Source organism: Hirundo rustica, chromosome 7 (genome assembly GCF_015227805.2).
Source record: "Hirundo rustica isolate bHirRus1 chromosome 7, bHirRus1.pri.v3, whole genome shotgun sequence".
Taxonomy (NCBI): domain Eukaryota; kingdom Metazoa; phylum Chordata; class Aves; order Passeriformes; family Hirundinidae; genus Hirundo; species Hirundo rustica.
The window spans coordinates 26,486,034-26,511,302 of NC_053456.1; the positions used below are offsets into that span (position 1 = coordinate 26,486,034).

General features: G+C 42.4%; 1 protein-coding gene across 1 annotated transcript in view; it reads right to left on the minus strand.

The window, feature by feature from the left end:
* Positions 1-15,830, minus strand: part of BMPR2 (bone morphogenetic protein receptor type 2) — a 105,932-nt gene extending 90,102 nt beyond the window's left edge. The window contains exon 1 of the mRNA XM_040070003.2: positions 15,224-15,830. Within this exon, the coding sequence (XP_039925937.1) occupies positions 15,224-15,299 (76 nt within the window). The 5' untranslated portion in view covers positions 15,300-15,830. The remainder of the gene's footprint in view (positions 1-15,223) is intronic.
* Between the last annotated feature and the right edge of the window lie 9,439 nt (positions 15,831-25,269).

A 25,269-nucleotide genomic window follows, 5' to 3' on the forward strand; every position in this document is an offset into this window, starting at 1 on the left:
AAGCATGTCGGAGTACAGGCACTTGGAACTGCTAATTTAGATGCAGCTTAAGATTAGAAATTCACTTTCATCTAAAATAAGGAACATCCACCATGCGTCTACCAAATAAACACTTTTTGCTGAGTCATTAAAATATATTTAAGTAGTTGGGCAATTGTGCACACTACCTCTTTAGTCATCTCTTTCCTAGCTGTTTTATTAAACATCTCAGAAGTAGCTCAATCAAAAAGATGAAGAGCATGAGTGGATGATACAAAACTACAGATATTTGGGATCTGTGGCCTGCCCGGCATAACAAGTTGAAGAAATGTAGTGGTCAGGAAGGATTATTAAAAAATCAGCTTAACTAATCAGAATTCAAACAGCAATAGGGTAAGACACACAGCAAAATACTCCAAAATACATTCGAAATTATTTTTTAACTTTTTGAATAGAACTGAATCAGAGCAGTTAACATTAGTGAGAAAGTAATAAATTAATTTCTAAACCTTCCAAAACTAAAACTCCCTTTTAAAGCTGGCATCTCTAATAGTTGTATGTTTTCATAAAAGCTGCCACTTTTCATAGCTTTTCTCTCTGAGAGCAGTTTTACTTAGTACAAAGTTATCACAACCAGCTTTCCACCATGACAAATCTCAAAAAATCCATCAGTGTGGGATCATAATGAATGGAAGGTGAAGTGGATGACAATGCACTTGCAGGCAGCAAACCAGGTATCTGTCCCTCTTTGCTGGTGGAACACTAAAGCAACAGCAAGATACTTCATCTCACTGTGCTCCTCCTCTCTTCCACTGTCTATATATATATTTTTAAGTACTGTCATACTTTTGCTCATTACAATCACAGTTGGGCCTCAATGCTTTGGTTTTCTTTCCTTTTAAATATCTGTACTGGAATAATCAATGTGCGCAGAGCAAGTTCCCAAAACACAACTGGTGTTTCAGAACAGAACACCCAGGGAATGAGGCTTGTCTCCACGTCCCAAGAAAAAACAAGATTTATGGTAACTTAGACAATTGTTTAGAGGGGAAAAGCTATTTTTAACTATCCTTCTTAGTGGCTGCACTTAAGGGAGGATCCCATTTCCTTTCTTCATCTTACACAGAAGCCGTAACTACTATTTCCTTTTCTCTCAGCTGTTTTTACAAAATATCAGGGCTAGCAGCTTGCAACGAAGCACTGTCTTCAATATTGTCACAGGTTCAAAGCAAAAGCCAAACACTGCTTCCAAACCAACTTCTGCCCTGAAGGGCAGCAGGCAACTTTACCTTTGAGTGCATCTATTTCTGTTCCACACAGAAATAGCAAGCCTGAATTAGGTAGGGCCCTGAGGCCAGCCAGGGGATCCAGATTTAAGCTGCTGGCGTAGCAGTGTAAAAGGGAATGCAGACCTCACACAAACAGATTCTGATTGTGCTGCTCAAGCACTGCTACCTGGTGTGATCCTTTGCACTTGGGACAACTAAACTCAAGTACAGGAATCTGTAGACACAGACAGCACTGCATGAATTGTCAGCTCCTGATGGCCAAAAGCAAGTACTTGGTGGATCACTGAAGAGGAATTTAAGAGCTTCCCTCTTGGAGTACCATTTCCAAAATCCTAGTTAACTGTGACTCTCATGTAGTTCTGTTTATTGTGAAGCTGTGAGACGTTTACTGTCACCTGCTAGAACAAGCCTTCTGCAGCCCTTAACAGAACTAGATAAATGCTACCCATATGCCAAGTATGGGACATGAGAAAGGAACTCTGTCTTTGTCCTCAGATGGAGACATTTGAGACGAAGACAGTATTTGCGTTCACATCTGTATACATTTGGTGAATAAAAACCGGAAGGATAGGAAGGGCAGAGCAAGCAAAGGCTACAGCAGTTCCAAGCTAACTTCCAAAGACTGATCTCATCAGACTTGCACAATACAATTCCAAACACAAAGATGAGAATTCAAAATAAATCTAGCAGAACTACAAGGTATCCGCTATCACACTAATGACTAGATACAGATCTCCAAGAGAGCATGATCATTTTCTTTTTGAACCGCCACACCCACCTTCCCCTGCCACACAGGAGCTGATAATGCTGAGAATAATTTTGAGTTTTGTCTACACAGTTACAAATTATATTACCAGCAATTGAGATTCTCAGAGTTTGTGTTCTGCAAGACAATAAAAGAAAAAATAAAGGAGCCTTACTTTTTGAAAGCATACCAGAAGAGTCAGAGAAGCTAAGCATTCCTCTAGGGAAGAATAAACTTCAGTCTCTTGCACTTCCTTTATGCAACCCCGTTGATCTGAGCACTTATCAAAGATCTCTTTTTAGTAACATGATACAACTCGTTTCTTTTCATTAAAGGGAAGAAATGCATAAAACAGCAATGTTCAAGTGGAAATAAAAATGCCTCTCTACAATAACTGAAACAAGGGCAATAAGTGAAATTTAAGAAGAGGTAGTATCAAGAAAGAAGCACACATAAAGAACCACCTCTGAACTGAGGGATATAACATCTATGGGGAAGAGAGGAGCAGGATAGTGTGCAACTGTGAAAGTCTGGCAAGACCTTGGAATTACCCCATTTTCACCAAATGAGGCAAATACCCTGCAGAGAAAAACACCTCATAAAAACCATCATAGTTATGCACAAAGCGAAAGCATCTGAATTAAGGTCAGATACTTGCTATAATGATAATTTAGGAGTTTATATGACTAATTTCATGTTTATTTATAATGCTCTGGTTTTAGGTAATTTTGATTTTGTGAGTGAAAATAAAATTACAGAACTGTGTTCATTCTCTGCTAAGAACATTTGCATCTTCCCCTCTTTAAATGCTCCACTTGGATCTTAATTTGCAGGATTATGATCTACTCAAGCAGAACAATTGACAAGGGAGAAGGAAGGATGTCCACAAAGCCAGATAACATAAAATATGAAACTGCCGTGTTAATTTACTTAATTTATCCTACAGCAACTCGGCATCTGCATACTCATAACTTCTTTCCAAGAGCTACCTTAACACTTACTGCAGGTTAGGAACATGCACAGAGTCAATCAAAGCACAGCAGTTGGCAAACTAGTTTCCATCTGAACTCATCCTCTTCCTTTACATCTCTTTGTTAAGAGTTCTTAACAATTACCGTCAAGCTGTCATGGTACATCTCACTCTTTGTGCCTCCTGTGCTATTAGGGGCATCTGCTATTAATTGTTTGTCCTCACATAACCAAGAAAACTTGAAAATACTTTTCCACACTTTCCCCAAGAGCTCCCATATTTTTCCACTCCTAAGTCCTCTCCAACTAATTCTGGTAGTGCCTATGTAGAGATAAGGCTACCAAATCCAGCAGAAATATTTAAATAGGGCTCACTTTGTGCTACATGACACTTACCTCTTAATTTTGCTATGCCTTAGAAGTAGACAACATCCATTTGAATAAATAAAATAGAATAAAAAAGCCCTTTTCCTGTAAATGCTGTTTGAAAAAGTCGAAGCTCACTCTGTTACTCTTCAATTAAAGGGAGATGAGTTTCTACTAGTGCTTCCTAATACTGCTATAAAAGTGCACTCCAAACTTCCTCCCACCTCAACTGGATAATAAGCTTTTCCTCCAATCAAGCATAATTAACTGTACAGCAAGTCATTAAACCGTTTCTTTCAAAAACCACCACCCCTGTGAAACGAGGAGGAACCAGCACTGTGCAATTCCGATCGCCTCCTTTCAGGTGAGGGTGAGACCCTTCACTCCAGGATGTGCTCTGCTGGCGATGGCACTGAGCTCTCTCGCCTTTCTGTGTGCCCACCACAGCACATTCCTCGGCTGCAAGGTCACTTTTAAGAAGGTGATTAGCCTGCCTTGTTTGCTACGAGATGAACGATGCTCTCGTGCCTGTCTAGACTGAGACTTGATGGAATGCAGTTACCTCTGCACCTCGCATTCCCACACCTCACGGAAGTGAAGCAAGCCTCGGTGTTACCAATTAAGCGCTGAAACAAACTCCTTTATGTAACTGCCACAAAGGAATTTACTATCGGATTCCATCGCATACGTCATCCTCCTGCGCTATTAAATATTTCAGCTAAATGTAATAACTGTTTGTTTGTGGTATTCCTAGATTTTAAACTAGTCGGTTGCAGTGACATGTTGAAAGCACACGTCGGTAACATAAAGGTAAATTCATGACATGCTTATTCTAACCATCCTAAAAAGAACAACAAAACCCAGGGTGGAGAAGGATGGACAAATCTAGGAAAGAATCAAGACACAAATACCTTCTTCTGTAATAACACTGGTAAACATCCAGCCAGGATGTCTAGTTTTATCTGGGGAAGCCAGGATATTGCAATAGGCTTACTTCTCAGTGTTTCCTGGCAGTCTCACTAAAATGTTTGGTCTCCAAAACCTCTGTCGAATTCAAAGAACTAACTATAAATGTGTACAAATTAATAAAGTATTCAGAACCCAGAAATATTAAAAGAGCTGGTGGGATTACACCAGCATCTTTTGCAATAAACATATGGAAATAGAATATAACTGTACTGGACTTCATTGTCCCAAAATGATTGTGGGTTTAAATTTATAGCATGAACACAAAAATATGAAAACCAAAACAAAACAACACTGAGAGGCTCAGAAGTAGCATCACATGAGCACAAAAAGGGAAAAGTGACTAATTTAAATTTCCATTTAAACACAGAACATTCACATAAATGTCCGTTTTCCCCTCAGCAATCAGAAGACAAATTAGTTGATACAGTAAAAAAGTTCAGTATGTAGAATTATCTTGATTTATCTTCAATTAAAAGCCTGAATTAAAAGCCTGTCTAATGGCTGTTGATGTCTTTGGGTTTTTCTTTTGCATTTTATGCATGAACATATTGCAGGAAGACTGGGAAGGATATATAACAGTGCCGTTAAATGTATGTTGAATTCTGATGTCTGAAAACTATGGATATAACTACATTTTAAGATTTGAACTTGGCAGAAAAGATACCATATGCACAACAAATACACGAAACCAGCACCAAAGAGAAGCCATACTTCATCTTGCTGTAGTAAAGCAACACTAAAACATAGGTACTGTATATAAAACTCCACAGCCATTCAATCACTTAAATTAAATACTGGTTTTCACTAATATATAACAACAAATTTCTGGAAGATTAATCATAAACAAAAAGACAGTCATAAAAAAGGTTGAGACCTTAAGCAAATTCTTATTTCACTTAGTACGACCGCGGATTGCTCAGGTTCTCTGTAAGAAGGCTCAGTAAAGTTTTGCATATGGCACATAAAAAGTTTTAAAAACTGTTTTCTAAAAGTTAAAATTTTGTTTTTCATCTGTTTCTTTACAGTTCAAACAAAAACCTGTTGCTGCACTGGCTACACACAGTGCAGTTCAGACAGAATTCTAGGGCACATTGTGGATTTCCTGGCAATTTCAGATGCTGTTCTGAAACAGGGCATCCAGGAGTATGAGGACAATGCACAGTGCCCTGGTGCTACACACAATTCACTCTTCTTCACAACAGGTCTCCCGGTGTTTAATAAGAACCTTAATTGACTGCAGAGCTTTTTTTTTTTCCACCTATCTTCTTCCTTCCTTACTGGATCACCAAGTCCGTTCCTAGTTTTGTTTATACCACATTAAAATCCCATTCTTTATTTTTCTGCACACCTTATTATGTTCTCAGCTCTTTGTTACTAACTCTTCTCCCATTCTTCCAAAACCAGTCAAGAAAATCAAGTTGCTGGCCATGATATCCCTCTGACAATATTTGCTTCCTTTTGCAGACCTTCACTTCTTCAAGATAAAAGACTTTGTTTTGACGACTGCTTCAAAGTACATAACATCTGAATAGCTGTTTCCACCTTTAACTCTTCCATTCCTCAACAGAACTCAATTCAACATCCCTTTCAGCACATTCCCTCTTAAACGCCTCTAGATTTCTCCAGTGAAGTGATTCCTGCTCATGACATTCTTACCAGTCTCATATAATATGGCACCACTTATCATTCAAGTGTCTTAGGACCTCACTGATTTTTTTTCCCCCTGCACATTGCAAAACGAGAAGAAAATATTCTTACATTCTCAAAATAAAATGACAAAGGTGCTTGAGTTATTATATTATTACTGTATCACTAGTCTTCCTTACTTTAAACAAACCCCCCTTCTCCCCATTTTTAAAATTCATTTACTATGTGATGTCATATTTGGACTGTGTATTCCTGTGCCCAAAGGCCCCATCTTCAGTTTTAAGTAGCTATACAGTCAACATACAGATTAGTAAAATAATAATATGGGGGTTATTTGTTTTGCACACAAACATTCTATTCCAGTATTTCTTAAAATAAGGGAATCAAAATTTGCTGACAGCTTTCTTGATGGTACTACTTCTCTGACAGGAAACAATAAGAGCAAAGAAAGTCTTTCTAAAATCTTAAATATTTCTAAGTCTATATTGAAAAAAAATCATAAAAATATTTACTAAATTTAAAATTCTTGGCTAAAACAATGAGAAACAACTGTGACCAAATAATTGTGTTCTGCTACAACAGCATTAACTACTACAGATTAAATAACTAAAATTTAATTAGGTCAGATTCATCTTAGCATAACTAAAAGAGAAATTATTTAACAGGTCCTGATAGAATCTGGATGTAATTAATAAGTGTAAAGTTTCCCCATCCTGCAAAATAAGTCATTTATGAGGGCTTTTTGGAAATTAAGAACACCATGCAAACAGTAGATCTGCTAATATTAAAATACCAGGTTTTAGCAGGAGAGCGTACTGTTAGGCTGGAATTTTGGTAACATACTGAGTACATAAGGATACATACAGACATGCACCTCCCCCCATATATACACGTATGTTATACAGTTCATCTTCACTGTATCTATGTCACGCACATTAGAATTGAGAATTTGCATATTTTCTATATAAAAAAGTTTCGAGAGATCCAAATACTGCCGCAGCGGGCGGGAGGAATGATTTATCCTACTGTTTCCACATCTTTTTTCACTCATTTAAATTCACTGAGTCATTCATCCCTGCCTGCAGAGCCGAGTAAGAATAGCACAGAAGGCTGGAACGAGTTCTTCCACTTCTCAGCCGAGCGGTTCTCCAAGAGCCAGGGCGGCAGGAGTGAGCGCCCTGGGCTCCTGCTGCAGCTGCACAGCCCAGGCCTGCCTGGGTATTTCGGTGGTGGCAGCTGCTCCGGCTGCGCCTCCCCGGCCTGGGCCATTACAGCCAGAAATAAAGGAAAAGAACTTCAAACATGCAAACAGAAGAAACCAACACCGTGGTGGCATCCAGACGGACTTCATTACAGGGTTCCTTTTATCCTTCTCTGATTGCAAGCGAAATTATTTTAATACAGAAAGCTTCTTCTTGGGCTAAGTGCCTGCTTTGCATATATATGGCGGTGCCACTGTCGAACTAAAAAGACAGGTACTACAATTTTCCTACCACCACCTTCATTTTCTTCACTTACTATATTGGCTTTACATACCGTTCATACCTCAGAGAGGTAAATATAATAAAAATTTATATTTAAGAACAAATAATCATTTTAAAACCTCTTCATTTTCAGCTAAGTCCCTTCTCCATAAATAAATATAGAAAAACTATTTCTAGTGTTTAGGTTTTAAACAAATAAAAAGAGTGACGAAAATTCACAGCATACGGCATATTATCTTCTTCAAAAAATATGTGCACACCAAGATTTTTGCAGCTTGGAAGGTACAGGAACACTAAGCCTCCCAAAGAAATCAGCTTTACTGACTTCTCTCTGAAGGACAGCATCAGAAAGAAGGACTAATTCTCAAGTACATTCAGCAACAAACTAACTACAACAGAACCACTCCATCACTAACAAAAGCAAGCATTTTTTACACAATATAACTAAGCATACTGCTGTGAGATCATTTATTTAATAGAATCATTACTAGAGAAAATAGCTTTAATGGTATCACAACCCACTATTTTTCCTGATACAAGTTTGTAAAGTCTAATAAAGGATTGCAGATTAACTTTAATTCCTGGAAAAATCTAATTAGGGTTCTTTAACATGGATGGTCTAGGAGTCTTGTATCAAGCATCTGCTGCGTTAACTGTAGAAATAAAACGTTTTATTTTTAACAGAAACCAAACCTTACTGAGGAAGTCTCATAAGGCGAAAGCAAGAGCAGTAGAGCATGTTTAGTCAGTTGTTCTTGTCCCTGAACTACATTAAAGCTTCTCACACCAGGTAAACCTGACCTTTGTGACTTATGCGGAGGGAAGTGCACTTCGTGCCAAGAATGACGAGCTTGAGATGACACTGCCAACGCCCAACACTTTGATATTAATTAAGTGCTGCATTCTCTAATGTATAAATTAAGGAGCCCAATTAACACACGCGACCTACGATCATATTTACAGGATCTCACCACCACCAAAAAAAAACCTCTTACATATCTCTTCTTACATCCACCCTGCTTACAACTCAAAATAGTCAAAGGATTTTTAGCAGAACAAGCAGCATAAATGTCAGCTTTTGGCTGGACATAATAGTAAGAGCTTCTGCCCAGTGGCAGGTGGGCAAGGTAATGCAAGGTTCCCTGTACCACCGCCTGTGTCACTGTCTGCCACTTACTCCAGCCCTGAAGGTGACAGTACATACCTTCCCGTTCATCCTGCCTAAACAAATAATAAAACTATTTTTCATGAACTTCACAGATTGAAGCAAGTATAATACAGGACAAAAACATTCAAAGGGACCAGGGGAAAAGCCTGAGTTACAGCACTGTTGAAAAGAAGATCATAAGGAAGCTTGGTGTGTGGGATATCTGAACTACAGTGTACTCACAGGACAATCAGCTAAACGCGGCTTTGAAAGTGTGAAAAACATTGCATACCAGTTAAGTTACTGACACACACTGTGAAGTTCACAAATGGATGACAGCCATTCAGTAAAGTGATTTGGACACTGTTTTGCAAGTTCGGTCAAAAAAATTGGCTGCTACATTGTCTCAGAAACAGCAGCTCTCCCACAAACAGCAAACTAATTGCCTAGAAATGTAACTCTTCTCCCACACATCTTAGCCAACTCCCACATCTCCCACAGAAAGGATCCCTCATTCTCCTCTGTATCTCCTACAGCATGCCAGGTGAACAGGAAACAAAACACTCTGTGCATAATCCAGAACAGTGTATGCACCAACACTTACATCCTTGCACTGACTGGGCAGCCAGTTTTAAGCAAAGGGAATTACCTGGGCTGAGTTGTGCTCCTCTTTTCCCTTGAAAAACCTCTACCTTGGAACTGTTTACTTCACTCAGCTCCTGATTTTTCATGAAAATGGTAGCAAATTAATCTCTTGAGACTTTTCTCATCTTTCACGTATGGTTGAAATTGGCTAGCAGATTACGGAGTTAGAGGTGGAGACAGAAGGGTTCACAGATGTCAAAGACTTCTTCTGGGTCCATAGTGCCTATTTTTCCTTCCTTCTCTCACAGAAATAATAAACCAAAGAGAAAATACAGAGTACTGAGAGATGCAAAAGGTAGACACATTTACAGTTCAAAACAAAACACAGGATTTGATGCAAACTCAAAAAGGCAACTGACAAAACTGACACATCTCAGTGACTTGGAACAAAATGCCATCACCACCCAAAAGCTCGTGGTTTCCAGACTTACAAGACTGAGGGGAAAAAGAGAATGGTAAAGGCATCATCTGAATGACTATATGCCTCATTCATTCTCACAAGAAAGAACAGAAATCCTCAAAACTGCTACCTACAACTATGCTTTCTCTCTCTCTTCCCAGTGCAAAAGGTTCATTCCACTCATTCTCAAAGCAAGTCTGACAAATGTTCAGACACTATCTCTGTCTGGCTGTCTAATACCCTTTGGTTCTCATCCCACAGCAAACCAGACTGAATCCTTCATCCTTTCAAATCTCTCCTGTCCTAGCCTTTCTTCCTGCTCACCACACCCCTGACCAACCTCTCCTATCAGATTCTCAGCTGCTCAGCCCAGCTCTCAGCTCTGCAATTAACAGATTACAGACTACAGACATCTCAAGTCAGGAAGGCACCATCAGAAATCAAAATTTTGGGAAGAGCACAGTTTTCAAAGTTTTTTAACACTGCAAAATTGCATTTTAAAACACTGATGGTCAACTCAAGGTTTTCATCACAAATTACTGTAGGCAAGGTTGAGACACTAAGCTTCAACATGGGAACTTATCTAAACTGATATACCCTGGCAATTGCCTGCGTGTGTACTCTACATTTTCAGGTAGATTGCCACATATTAATTAAGGCATATCTTAAACAATCTTGCATTATAAAAGAGGCAAAAAAATCTACTCCTGTTGCATTATGAAAAACATGATAATTAAGCACTGTAACAGGCCAAACTACCTACACAGGCTGTGAAATCCCTCTTCAGTGGAGATTTTAGAGATGTTAGACGGACATTATTATCCGTACTTACACAACCAGACCATGGAGGAAACAGAGAAATCACTTCCAGCCTTATGCTTCTCTGAACTTATGCTTCAGGAAAAAAAACAAAACAAAACAACACCCACCAAACAAACAAGCAAAAAAATGACCAACCAACCCCCCCCAAAAAACCCACAAAGAAACCCCCAAAAAACACCATAAAACCCACACTGCAGAAAATCAGCTTGCATACTGAAATGTTAGTCTTGGGGAACAGTTCCTGTATTTCACTTACTTTTAAATTCAAAATCAAGCAGTGAGTAGCTCCACTAAGTCTAGAATCTCAATAAAATTAATAGTTACTGCCTGTAAGCTGTGCACAGATTCCAGTCCTACCCAACCTAAATCATCACCCAGCCTGTTTTGTCCAGGGCATAAACATTTTGTTTCAAATGAAACTTTACACTCAGCTCACAGCCCTGGCTATAAAATTATATTCTGCCCAGAAAATGACAGCACACGCTCATAGCACAGCCAGACTGAGTCCAAACACAATGCAGCTCCAGTACCAGGCACTCTGTTTCTGGGAATAAAATATTTCTGAAGAACCAAATACAACCTTCTTGTCTCTCCAGTGAGAAAGGCAAAGGAAGATGGTACCTGCCAAGGAAATAATGCCACTGACTATACAAACTACTGATAAATACTCAATGAGATATAAAAATGAAGGGCAACAACAACAATGTAGAAGTCAACAAAAACTTTTTTTACAGAAATTTGTAATAAGTGCTAGGGAGATGCCATCAAAATAACCACTTCAACAAACTTCACTGTAAGAATAATTTTAAGAAATACAGTTATGCTTCCCTCTTTGTCCAGGGTGAAATGAGGTTGGCCTGCCTTCCTCAGAGGATAGGCAAATAATTGAGCCAGCTTTCTATACATGGTTCCTTTGAGGGTAAAACCCCTCACACTGGGGCAAGGTACCTGTGTAATGTCTCAGGGCTTGAAATTTGGGTTCCTTGGCCACCAGATGAGCACAGCTTCCACTTCCTCACAGGCTGTGCCTACCCAGCACAGTGCAGTACCCAAGTACTGAAGTTTGCTTGGAAACTGGGAGCACCTCAGCTGAAGTATCAGAGAGGTCCATACAGGCTGGTTTACCTAATCAAATAAAGGCTCTTCCCAGCAGGGTGAATGGCTCTCTGCAGATCCCTGGGCTTCCACAGCCACACAATTTCTTTACACAAGCAGACAGCCCACGAAGCCCCAGCCTGGCATCCAGGCTGTGCTTGTGCTGAGATTATCCATCAGAAATACCAGTGTGCTCCTCAAGCCAAGAGCCTGCTTTCCATCTCCTAAGCTAAGATTTCAGAGACGGCTTCAAACACAAACAGAAAAATAAACGGAATTTTTAGATTACATTTGAAAAAGCCATAAACAATGGGTGTAGCACTAGTAAATAAGTAGAAATTGGGGTGCAGATAAATTTTTTAAAAACCCACTGTTTAATATGCAAGATAGAGAGTCAGTTACTAATTTGAGACACTGAATTAGAAGAACTGAATAGAATATCCAACGGAGATTTTTCTTCGTGTCACCCAATTCGCATTTCAAACAAAATATGTTGAGATACTAAAGTAACTTTAACCAGCAAGACAGAATTAGATAAAGAAGCTTCAGTTCACTCATCTTAATTAATAATTAAAATTATCATTAAAAAAAATCATTCAATCTCTATCCAATTCCTTTCAAGCTTCAACTTTTACAGCCCTGTTGAACACCAAAAATATAGAATTATGAAAATATTCCCAAAGATAAAAGGATATTCTGTTTGCTTTAATTTTCACCTTATACTTTCTGCAAATAATTTACACATTAGCCAATGGAATGCTGGACGCTGGACATGTATGCAGAAGGAAAAGTGGTTCAGTATTGCATATCAAAGAACGTAAGCAAGTGAAATGAGGAAAGATTGTATCTTTAATATCTGGTCTATACGAACACCCAAACAAAATTCTTTCGCAATACTGGGGAGCAGCTCAAAGATTCACCAATCACCGCTTCAGGCACAAACCCTCATGATTAACACACCAGAATCCTCTACAATATAAAGACATGTTTATATACGTCTCATAGTTCTAAACAAAATATTTACAAATAGGTATTTCAAATAACTTGAGAAATAAAGAAGAAAGTGTTGCAAATAATTTTCATCCAATACTGCTTTTTAAGCCTCTACCCAAGACTGCTGTCAGTAAAATGTCCTCACTGAAGCATTTCTCTTTACAAGGACTAATACATTATTTAAATGCAGATTTACCAAGTAACTGATAAGATCTGCATTTTATGGAGGAAGCCAGTAATATTTCCCTCCTAATAATCAAGCAAATATTTCTGAATCTAAAGCAAGTTCTTTATTTTATCTTCAAATACAAAAGGGAAGGAAGAACCACATTCTTTCTTCATTCATATTCCAGATTGTGAGTGGAACTATCATCTACAGCCCCACGGTAAGGGTTTTTTTGTCATCTTCTTATCTTCCCTTTCATGTCCATACTAAGCCCAGGTCTTTGTGGAGCTCTCCCCAGAGGTCCAGGATACTCTCCTCCGGACAGAAACTTAAAAACCTGTTATCAAAATACTTTCCCTCTGATGTCATGATTTTGCATTTATAGGCACTCAATTCTATACACTACTGAGATATAGTATCTGTTCACTAATCAGAAGAAAGAATTAATAGGGATTTCAAAGCTACAAAGGCAGCATTTTCACTCTGATGGAAGCATACAGTTCATACTTTGGGGGAGGGGAAGAGAAGAAAGAGTGTTGGTTCTTTCATGAACATAAAAGGGCAGAATTACACATTAGTGTAGCTTCCCCATGTATAGACATTTTTTTCTGAAATGCAGGGTAAACTTAAAATCACCCATTAGCTTCTTTAACTAAAGCTCAAATCATCCATGTAATTACTTTTACAGAGGATTATGACCAAGTTTTTTTTAAAATGCGAATTGTTAAAATTTCACAATTAAGAAATAAATCACAACGGGAAAATACGTTCCTATTCAAAAAACAACCAACCAAGCTGGCATCATTAATACCCTTTTAACAAGGCAGAACTGAAATACCGGGAATGTTGTTGCCAGGTCAGAATTGAAGTGAATTGGGAAAACCGTGCAAATGGGCTCTTACAGCACCTGCCCAGCCCTTGGCCTGGTACAAATCTGTACTTGCTCTTTCAGTAACCCTTCTTCATCAGGGCACAGAAATTACCAGCTCACTGAAGTTTTCACAAAGGCAAAAAAAGGCCTACACTTTTTTAAAAAATACATTTGAAAGAAAAGCTGAGAACCTGAGCATTCTTGATTCATACGTGCTTTAATACCAAGATTTTTGACCTTCAGAAGTCCCTTCTCCCAGGAAAAAAAAAAAAAAAAAAAAAAAAAAAAAAAAAAAAAAAAAAAAAAAAAAAAGAGGGGAAAAAAACCAAAAACACTCCTCAGAAACGACCACAGAGAGACGCTGCAGACATCCATCTAAAATAATGGCAGTCAAAGGTCAGGATGATATAGGGAACATCAAGCTTTTCATTTATGAATCTTCCTGAAAGACACCTCTTATAAGCAGAAGCAAGAAAATCACGGACTAACCAGTCAGAACAATGCAGAAACTGCCTAAATATGTGTCATTTACAGGATTTTCCTAATAATGAAACCAAGTATCTTCAACTTTGACAAATTAATTTTAAGACCTCACTGAAATATAACACGGAAACTACCACCAGCTTCTTGGGTCATCTTAGCAAGATTCAGCAATTTTCCAATGAAGATTCGCTTATAAACTATACCCAGCAGATTATAAAATAACACACAAAAAAAGCAAGCACTGCAGATTGGATTCCGATCAGTAAAACGACAGAAAAGTCGTAGGAGTCTTCCAAAAGTGCTGGAAAATGCATACTGCAAGAACAATTGGTATTCCTGCCTAACAAAGCTGGGTTACACTCGAAGGCTTCAACATGTTAATCTGTCACCGTGACAGAAAGGCAAAGGATGCCAGACCAACACACATTTCTCTTCCAACACCCTGCATATCTAACAATGAGCTTCCGAACACAATTAAAAATAGGACTAGAGTGTCCAAATATATGAGTAAGGATGCTTGTAGCATTTCTGCTTCCAACTTTTTGTTATAAAAAAAGAGTACCCTGCAAGACCTTTCAAAATTCCTTAACAGTAGGGGTTTTTTTCATTCTATAATCACAAGAGACGAAAGAAATAGCTCCATATTTGTTTCAGATCTCTCCGAGGGGAAAAAAAAAAATACACATTACAGTAATTCTGTTACAAAACTACAGCACATGTGTAAGGCCCCGAGAAGCACCGATGCTGATAAAATTAAAAATGGCTGTGCCCGAAGATCCCACAGCAAAACAGGCACAGCTCTGCTGACGATTAAAATATATATTAAAAATTCCTGCATTACCTTACAAAGGGCGAGGTATGCAAAACAAAAAGATTATATATATTTCCAAAACTGAAGCAAGTTATTAGACAAGAGATGCAGATCTAAGCAAAGCATTCTTACTGAGTGCAGGTCGAACTCATTTACACAATAAAGCAGATTTTATTCCCCGAGACACTAACGTATCAGGATTTCAAAACTTTTATCAGGCTTCGCCGCTGAAACAGATGCACACCACTTCGACAGGAGGCAGAGATGTGCCCAAATACCAGCGGACCCCACCCCCTTCCCGCGGCCAAAATGGCCAGTTCGTTCCACCCAGTGGCTACTCACCAGCCGCAGTGCCGAGCAGCAGGGTGGCACTGGAGAGCAGGAGCACCAGCACAAGGTGCTGCAGTGAGGCAGGCATACCTGGGCAAGCCACGGTTCGAGCCGACAGGAGAAAAAAAAAGGGGGAAGGGGGGGTGTTTAAAAAAAAAAAACAAACCCAAACCCCGAAGAGAGGAAATTCCTCCTGCTTTCGCACAGCCTTCCTTAACGCTCTCGGTTTACAATCCCGTCTGGAAGGACAAATGGCAGATGCGAGGAGCCGTCTTCGCTCTTACTCCATTACAGCCGCCTGCCTTCATGCCTCGGGAGCCGGCAGCGCTCAGCGGACACGGGGGAAGCGCCTGGCTCTGCCTCCCAGCCCCGAGGCATCTCCCCCGCCGGGGAGGACGGCGGCACGCTCCCGACCCCGCTGGGAACCGGGCTATTTCCCACGCAGCTTCACGACATCGAAGAAAGCGCCCGCTCGGGAAGGGAACATATCCAGACGCGCCCACAGCGGTGTCAGTCAGCGCGGGCCCTGCGGGCCGGCCGGGGCACGGAGAGCGAGCTAGGGGCTCACGGCGGCGGCGCGTCCCATCCCGGCAAAGGTCTCGGTCCTCCGGCCGCGCCTCCTCGCTGCCTCACGCTCCGGGGAAGGCGGCGGCGAGGCCCCCTGCTCTCACGGAGAGGGCTGCGGCTGCATCCCGGCCCATCTGCCTCCCGCGCCGGGCGGGCTCCTCCGCGCTGCCCCGGCCCCCGCCGCAGCACCGACGCCACCCGCGGCAACCCCGACAAAGGTGGGGCCCGGGCCGGCGAGGCCCCTCCTCGGCGGCTCCAGCTGCGAGCGCACCCGGCTGCTCTCCGCGGGCGAAGGCCCTTCCCCTCCTCCGCCTCCCGCCCCGAGTTTCCACAGCGCCGGGCAGCCTGGCCCGGCCTCCTCACGCCGGTCTCCGCTCAGCCCCTCCGCGCTGCCAGCGCCTTCCTCCCCCCGCGCCGGGCTCGCCGGCGAGGGGCCGCTCCGCCTCCTTCCCCTGCCCGCCGCCGGCTGCGGGCGGGAGCCGAGCGAGGGCCGGAGCTCCGCCGCCCGCGCCCCCTCTCGCCCGCCCGCCCCAACAGCACGGGCGGCTCCAGACACAAAGGGGAGTCGCTGCGGCCGCCCGCCCGGGCGCCCGTCCCGCAGCACCGCCCCGCCGCCCGGCCCCGCCCCGCACCATGGAGGTGGCTCCAGGTAGGCAGAGCGGGGCCGCCGGGCGGAGCTCCGCCGGCTGAGGGAGGGGGCGCGGGCCCGGAGGCACCGCCGCGGGTGGGGGAGCTGAGGGCGAGGGGCGGCTCCGGGGGAAGGGGAAGGCGCCTCTAGATCTTCTCGGGAAGGCCGCGGGAAGGCGGTGAACGACTCCCCTCGTGCAGCGTGGTGGCTGTGAGAGAGGCTGTCAGCAGGGAGGCGTGAGCTCAGGATTCAGAAAAAACGCCTATAATAACAAGAAAGAAATGTTCAGCAGTCTCTCTCTGAGATTGCGTCATGTTTGAACTCCGTGGCCTGCCTGTCAGACACCCCGGAGCTTCTGCCTCGTCCTCGGGTTCAAGCCCCCGTTATCTCTGTCTCTGTGAGCTCCCCTAGGAGCGCTGGCCATACCGCCTACTGCTCTCCCTCGGTGAGCCCAGGCAAGTCACAGAGACACGGATCGGTTAGGCTGGAAAAGACCTCTGAGACCATCGAATCCATCCTGTGACCGATCACAACCCTGTCAGCTAGACCATGGCACTAAGAGCCATGTCCAGTCTTCCCTTAAACACCTCCAGGGACAGTGACTCCACCGCCTCCCTGGGCAGTCCATTCCAATAGCTAATGACCCTTTCTCCGAATGATTTCTTCCTAATATGCAATCTGAAATCCACTCAGCTCGTATGGCTTCAGCCGCCTGACTCTGCCAAGCAATATCATTATCTACGTCTTAAATTAAAGAGATGTTATGATTTCAAAACAAAGATAAGATGAGCCCACTCAGCTGTTTGTATGCTTTAACCTTTGCTATGTTGCACAGGACCAAAGAGATAAACTGAGGGCAGCAGCTGGTGCGAGAACTGTGACTGGAACATAGTGTCTGATGTTCTGGCCTAGCGAGGTTCTTTCAAACAAGTTTTACTGGCTGTAGCATAGAATAAAAGCTTCTTAAGTACACCTTGCACACCAAAGGCACCTTCATATCTGGGCATCACCAAAGGTTTGATTTTGGGAAATGCTTCCCCGTGCCAAATTGCTATACCAGTTTCAAGAGTGGAACACAAGTTGAGAAATCCAATTCCACACCTGAAAATAGTGAATGCTACTACTACATAAAATGGTGTAGTTGCAAGTCAGGGTTACAATTTTAGTGATAATAAAAGTTTTCTGCATAATTCCATTCCTCTTCACAAGCCATAACAGCTGAAATAGATGTATAATCTGACAGTCTGATCATCAAGAGACCTATTAAATAAATTGTACTAGGATGTTCATCATTGTGATGCTTTCGCCAGGGTCAGTTTGACATTCCTAGGGTCAAGGTGAATTTACACCGATAGTTATAACATGTTTTTAAAGTTTCCTACAATATTTTTACTTCCAGTCTATGCAGATCTAACATGGATATTGGTGAGACAATAAAGTATAGAATCACAGATTGTGATTTGTATTGCGACCTTCCAGAATTGCAACCACATGTTAACCACGGTATCCTTCCTGTTATTTGTGGAATGTGAATGTCAAGAAATAACCTTCAGAAGCGACACCAACACCAACTCTCCCACCTCAACAGCTAGAACAGCTTTACCTCCCAGAGAGGAAAGAAACCCCAACATTGAGTATTTTCTTTCTGCAGCACCAGAATCCAATGTTCTTTTTTGGTTCCACAGACACCAAACTATGCAAAACACACCCTCTGCCCAGCTGTACCTACCAATAAAAGAAGCGAGATCTACTTTGTTCAGAGAAAACAAGAGCCTTGCCATGTGGGTTGCAGAGCACTTTCATTGTTTAGATGGTAAAAGAAAATTACTGTAATTGTTTATGATGTGTATGAAAACCTGCTCAGCCTGAAGTAAATGGCAGAGGCCTCACTTGTTTCAATGGTTCTAGTTTGGCTCATTAATTAATACTAGGAGTTCTTCTCCACGAGAAATGTACAAAAACATATCTTCTGCCTTAATATACTTTTCTCTTTTTCTTTCCACAAAAGGGGTTGGATTTTTGTTCTGTGTTTTCCTAAAATGAAGGGAAAAGACATGCCAGTTTCCTTTTAGTTTTGCAAAAACCCCAAACCCGATCAAGAAAACACCCTACTGAAGCGCATGGGGCTGCGCGTGAGGCTCTGCTTTGCCTGAGTTTATATCAGGCCCTTGGACTAATCTCACTCGCTTGCAATCACAGCAGTTTGCAAGAATTTCCCCTCCTTCTCTAAGCTGTTTTGAGTGCTGTGGATGTTCTCTGAAGGGCCGGCTCCCTCCTGGCCCGGAGTGGCCGTGGAGGCTGTGCCCGGCCCCGGTCACAGAGCGGTGCCAGGCGGCAGAGCAGGAGCTGCTGCACCCCGGTGTCCCCGCAGCTGGCAGGGCTGAGGAGGGGCTGAGCCCCACTTCACCACACAGATGCAGAAAGCGATCGCTGCTGTCTAAGCGCAGAACTGCTTCCTTTTCCCACGGTGGTGGGAGGAAACCAAAGATCCAAACTGTCACAGTCAGGCTCGCTCATTGTTATGTGCTTGGACAAGAACATATTTATAATTCTTCCTGTGATATTGTTTTATCTGGAAGCTAGGATTTCGCTCTCCTAATCTTCAGCTACACCGAGTAAGACCTACCGAAAAGTAGTCAGGGTAATGAGAACTTGCAGAGCTGCTGGACAGTAAATCTGGGGTACAGGTTCAAGTAAAGATAGGGGAGAGACAAGAGAAAACACATCAAATTTGCCGAGATTTAAAAACCAATATTCTGACCGAAGCACTGTATTTCCACCAGGAAGAACTCTGACCGATGAAACAACACTATTGAACTTACTGGAGATAAGACTGTTAAAAAATACGAGGAGGAAGGACCTTAGGAAGCAGATGGTCTTTTGCAGCTGTGCTGGCTGTTCTCACAGCTCTGCCTCTTGCAGAGGCAAGGCTGCCCCAGCAGCACGGTCATGGGGCAAGGATGAGGAGGACAGTGGCAGAGGAGCCAGGGCCTGGTGGCTGGAAGCTCCCCAGGGTGCGGGTCAGATACAGCAGGGGACGTGTATCTTGCCCTTGGGTGAGGGAGCTCTGAACAGCACAGGCACAAACAGCACGTGGGGGTTGCCCTTTGCTTCAGTGAGACACAGAGAGGAGAAATGCAGCTGATAGGAGGCTCAGGAGTGTCCCGCTCTGGCTCAGAGTGATGCAGACACAAACATACTGATATCACTGGCAAATTCAACACTGCACATAAGAGAAATTAAACATGTCCTTGTTAGCAGCATCTCTTTTAAACAAAATGCATCTTTATTTTTAATTAACTGGAATAAGGGCAACTATTTTCATGCTACCAAGAGAGTATTCCAATCAGTGGAAAATAAGATGAACAAAGAATGAAGAAAACTGAAATGAACTATGAAACAATAGCTCGAGTTTCATTTCTTTTCAGAAAATCCAATGTTCAGGCACTTTAAAAAGATTTCTCAGGGCTGGCTCACTGTTATCCAAGAGTTTTTCAGTGCTGATGCAATACAACTCTTATCATTGTTAGGACTCAGGGGACTGCTCTTTTTGACAGGGCCTTTCATGAAGTCAACAAATCAGTTTAAAACAAGCCATAAATTATATTTGGCTGCCCGTCAGCTTGGCTGGGGTGTTCTCCCAGTGCTGCCATAAGTGTTGGGGAAACAATATAGCAACACATCCAGATATTTAGCTTTTAGGGGATATTTTGTTCCTAATTCAAGAAGAAAGCATCCCCCTAGCATTGACTCTGATGCATAAACATATGTTAGAACAGCCATCAAGATTTTTACAGACTTCCCTACAAATAAATACACCCGTTCTGAATCCTAAGTGATAACTTAATAAATAATGGACTCGGTACAGATCTCCCCAACAAATGCCTGCCACTCATTGCTAAATTTGAGAACTGTCAGCAAGATCATCTCCCCAGTCTTGCTCCTGTAATTGTATGTGGAGAGAGAGGTGGTTCCTGATAGATGGGATCCAAGCCTCCTGTAGCTCTCTAGATATCATTAACATCCTGAATTGCAGCCAGAACTCACTGAAAAGACAATAGTGTCTACTTACAGTCTGCTGAGTTAGCAGCTACAGCTTCAGCCGGTGCAGCCAAACAAGTAATCACACACAGACGTCATTACCTTTGGAAGTGTTAGGTTACTTGTTTTATATAGATTTTCCCATCAGTGCCCAATCCTGGGAGCTGCAGAGTGACATTAACACACCCCCACAAGTCCCCTTGGAGTCAGGGTAGGGAGGCTGGCTGTGGGAAGGCCAGTTGCAGGGAGGCAGGCACGTATGCGTAAGGAAAAGTGATGAAATCTCTGGAGACTTCAGAAGCAATCTGAACACAAAAGTATCTTCCTCAGTCAGGCACGTGTTTCCTGGGGAATAGGGAAAAGCACCCTCTCCTTCAGAGCTTTTTTACAAACTACCAGCAGCACTTACGTCTTGTCTGAATTGTTGTTGGGTTTTGCTCCTTTTCCGGGGCTTGGTAGTATCTTGGGAAAATGGATTCTACAAAGGAAGGACAGAGGGACACCGAGCCATGACCGAAATCCCAGATAAGTTCTTTGTGAGGTAAAGTCTGTTTCTTTCTGTTCTTTCTGATGGGCAGGAAAAGCCCTATCCACAATGGTCAGCCTGTCCTGCCAGGATGTGAGAGTGGCAAAACCTCCTGTGGCATCACATACCACACCAGGCTCTCATGCTCCCAATTCTACCAAAAACCTTAAGGAAATGGTAAATCAAGTTCCCTGCCTCAGAGGGAATTAATTTTCCCTTTAGTCCAGTTAAATAATCTGTGCCAGACATTACTTTTGGCCTTTAGACTCATAAAAATCTGTCTGAGGGCTGTTATGACTTCATTTTTCTTTGTCTCTGAGGCACAGAAAAGAGCACCTACTGTTGAGCTTTTGAAAAAAACCCTAAAACATTTATGAGTAGGAACTAGTAAATGTTTTCAGACCTGAGTTTTTCTAACTCTACCAGGCTGTTGTGTAACCTACTACAAGCTGAACCACACTGTGCAATGGAGTCATGACAGTCTTTGATATCAACATCCTAAATCAGAAAAGTTTTGTGGCAGCTTTGTTTACCTTTTGATGGCATACTTTTAAGGAATGTAATGCAAAAACTAATTGCACCACTTTGGTGTCCCCAGAAAGATTTATTTTGATGTTTCCCTGATTTTGGTGTAGCAAGTGGTTTCCTGTGGGGATCCCATAACTACATGATGAAAGGTGTGAGGATCAAGCCTGGAAATGTAAGCAGGTGGATTGGGACAGGTTGGCCTTGGATATGCAGGGAGAAGGAAGAGGAAGATGCACACTGTGAGATAAATAAGGGAATATTTTGTCTCTAAAAGGATTAGCAGTGAAATAGTTAATCACCATTTTTACATTTCATAATACATCGAATTTCCCTGTGATAATCAACTACCAACAATGCTGGTAGCAGTTGCTGTCTTGTTTTAGAGATAACGCTGCTTAGTCAGTAGAAATCTTATGTCCACTTTGGGGGTGGAGGTGAGAGACACTTTCAAGCTAGCTTTGAGAAGCACCTCCCACCTTGAATTAAGTCTGAAATCATATGTTAAGGGCCTTTTACAGCTTGTCTGAATCTCTTGGCTTGTTCGTCATAACATAAAATTGGAAATTTGCTGCAGGGTTTTTATCAGTTCAAAATATCACTTATTCATAAAATCCAACAATGGACCTAGTCAGAAATAGAAATGTAATGAGCTGTGTCAGAATCATCTTCTGGTCCATAGCAGATGGGTATGTCATCACCACAGACCTGCAGGGTTTCATTCCTGAGCCTTCTCAGACTCATGACAGGAAGCTGGGAACAGAGCTCATGGAATCTCCAGCACTGTCTTCTGCTACTGTTACCTTCCTTTTGCCTTCTGGTTCTGGGTTGTTGGGGATTTTTTCTTTTTCTGTTGTTGGTTGGTGGTTTTTTAATCACTTACTACATAAGATAGTTAGCAGTGCAAGTCAGGTTGGTTTTCAAAATCCACCTTTTCCTTTTTGGTCTTTAATTTCTCACAGAAAATTAGGATTGGACTTTAAAATACTTCTCCAATCAGCTCAATTCTCCTATCAGGAAGCTAATAAAAATGCCCTCTGAGAACGAAATGAAAGCCTCTGATAAAGCCCTGGTAGACCTGCACTCGGTTTTCCGTGGTGGAGGTCCAGAGGAAGCAGACTCTGTTTGTGCTCATTGCTGGCCATCCTTGAACTCCACGTCAGCTTGACAAGTGTCAGGCATTCATCTAAAGGACAGAAGTGGGGTCTACAACATGCATTTGTTCCTTGTTATTTTAAATGACAGTGTGGAGGGAACAGTTTTTGCTCAGATTTCTTAAAACAGTTCCCCTTTGCAATGAGAAAGGAGGCATCAACAACAAGCCCAACAGCAGAGCCCCTTCAGGTTTTGTCTTCTCTTGCAAATGTGAAAAAGAGTAAAAACAGAGTTGAATTGAAGCACCTTTTAACTCAGAACGTGTTGCCACTGCAAGATCAATGTCAGAGGGCTGACCACTCTCAGAGCCATAGCTTCCAGAGAAAGGTGCTGCTGAGTATGACTGCCCAGCATTCCTCTCCTGCATGCAGCCAGCTCTGGGAACATCACCTGGCGGAAGATAAAAGCAAATTTATTACCTTTTACTAAACCAAACAGGAGATTTCTACCCCTTCTGCCTCTGCCTGTAACATGACATCTGTTGCCTGACAATTCTGAGACATTTTTATCTGAGAAGAATGTTCCTTCAGATCAAGAAATGAGTCAGTACCTCTGCACTCCCTGCTTGCTTCTCACAGATTGATTTGGAAACATGAACCCAACTAACTGCTTCCTCAAAGCATCACTCAGGAACCCTCTCCTTGAAATGATACAGGCTAGGACACCAACTCCAGCCAACAGCATCAGTCTCGCTTGCTGGGGCCTGCAGAAAACATTGAGGGCACAGTCGCTCCCTACAGACTATCTACAGCCATTTAAAAGTGCAGAGATTAAAAGCTTTAGCTCACAAACAAGAGCCAGGCCTCCAGAGGCTATTTCCACAGCACAAAATGGGCTATGCAAGCCTTGGGTGTGTGGTTTAGGGGGCAGAGGCAGCACTTGGACTCTGTGAAACCTCTGTCTCTGCTCACAATTTCAGATTAAAAGGCAAACACATAAATGAGGATGCAGGCATAAGTGGGAAGGGACTTCTACAGGAAAAATTACCCTTTATCTCCATTGTAAAGATTTTTAGTTTTCTACAGATGAAAGCTCACCAGAAGTGGAAAGGACCATCTCACAGAGATGCTACATGAAGTGCTCAAACAAATAAGTTTGAAGGCACTTTTCCTTCTTTTCTCTCCCCCCATATTTGCCGCAAAGTAGTTGTGATGTTTTGCATATTTCTTTTTCTCCTCCCATTTCTTCATGCCCCTTCAAGCTGGGTAAAATCAATGTCTGAGCAAGGTTTCCCCTCTCTATCATTTTTGCCAGTTTCACTTTTGTATTTATTTACTTTCAACCATCCCTTCAACTCTGGAAAAGTTGCATTTAGCAAAAGGAAAAACTACCACCCCTAGAGCTCTGCTCTCATAACTACTGAAGCTCTCACATTCCCAGAAACAGACGGATGGAAGGGGTGTGAAATGAGGGCAAAGAAGCATGGACCCTGAGCTAAGTGTTGAACAGAAAGAGGGAGGAAGTTGTAGGCAGGAGAGAGGGGACCTGAGGAGTGAAAGGAGGAGAGAAAAAGTTACAGGAGAGGGTTTATGCTTGAATATGGATTCAAATGAAAATGCATTTTGATTTAACAAAAAGGAGGTTGCTAAACTCAGATCTGATATGAGCCACACTGACAGGGACACTGGCTGGGAAGTTTCACAATGTTCATCTGCAGGAGTAGGTCCCTGGTACAGGCTGGCAGATAGTCCTTGTCTCAGAAGGAACCAGCAAGTCTCAAGTTTCTCTTGGCTTAACCAAAAGCTGTAAAACATATTCTTCCTGCCCTCTACTCATATTCAGAGCTCCCCTGTGTACTTTGTTGATGAAATCTCTCACCCCAATTCAGGAGATAGCAGCGTTTGCTAAACATGCTCTGCCTTGCTTCCAGAAGAGCTTCTGACCTTGTCCTGTCTTCTCCTTAGCGTTTGGCAAATACTTATCTGTACTCACGGTGACCTCCAGCCAGCTGGGTAAAAAGCTTTGGAGCCAAACATGTGCACAAATAATTCCAGGGGCAGCTGTTACTACTGGATTATCTCTTCCTGTGGTTTCTACAGATAGAAATAGTTAATACATGTTGCAGTTTACAGCCCCTTTCCCTTTAGCAGACCTAGGACCATCTTCCTTCAATTCAGGGCCATTAAGCCCATCTCAACAATGAGGGCTTTCAATCTGGTACTCCCGTGTTGCCAGATGTATCCTATCGGATGAAACGGAGCCCACAACAGCCAGAATCACAAATCACAGCCCTGCCATCTTTGGCCAAGGAGGTCACCATTTAATCACTCTTCTCAAGTTATGTGTAACAGAGGCCATTCTGTGTGTATCCAAACATAGCACCCCCTCCCTCCAGCCCCTCCAGCCTCCCACAGCCCAGACATGAGGTGTTTTTTCACCCTGACGCATTGAGATCCACGCCTGATCAGAGTTCATTCAACCCAAAGAGCAGCAATGACTCGCTTCCAAAAAATGAGACTATTATGGCTAGAGACCATTATGAAAGCGTGCGTGAAGCTGAGACCAGATGTGCGTTCAGCTCACTCCAAATATTGCTTAGAGCAAAGCCCTGGATTGTTTTGGTTTTGTTTTTTTAAACAAAACAGGATTGACAGAATCGCCTTTCTAACAAGAAAG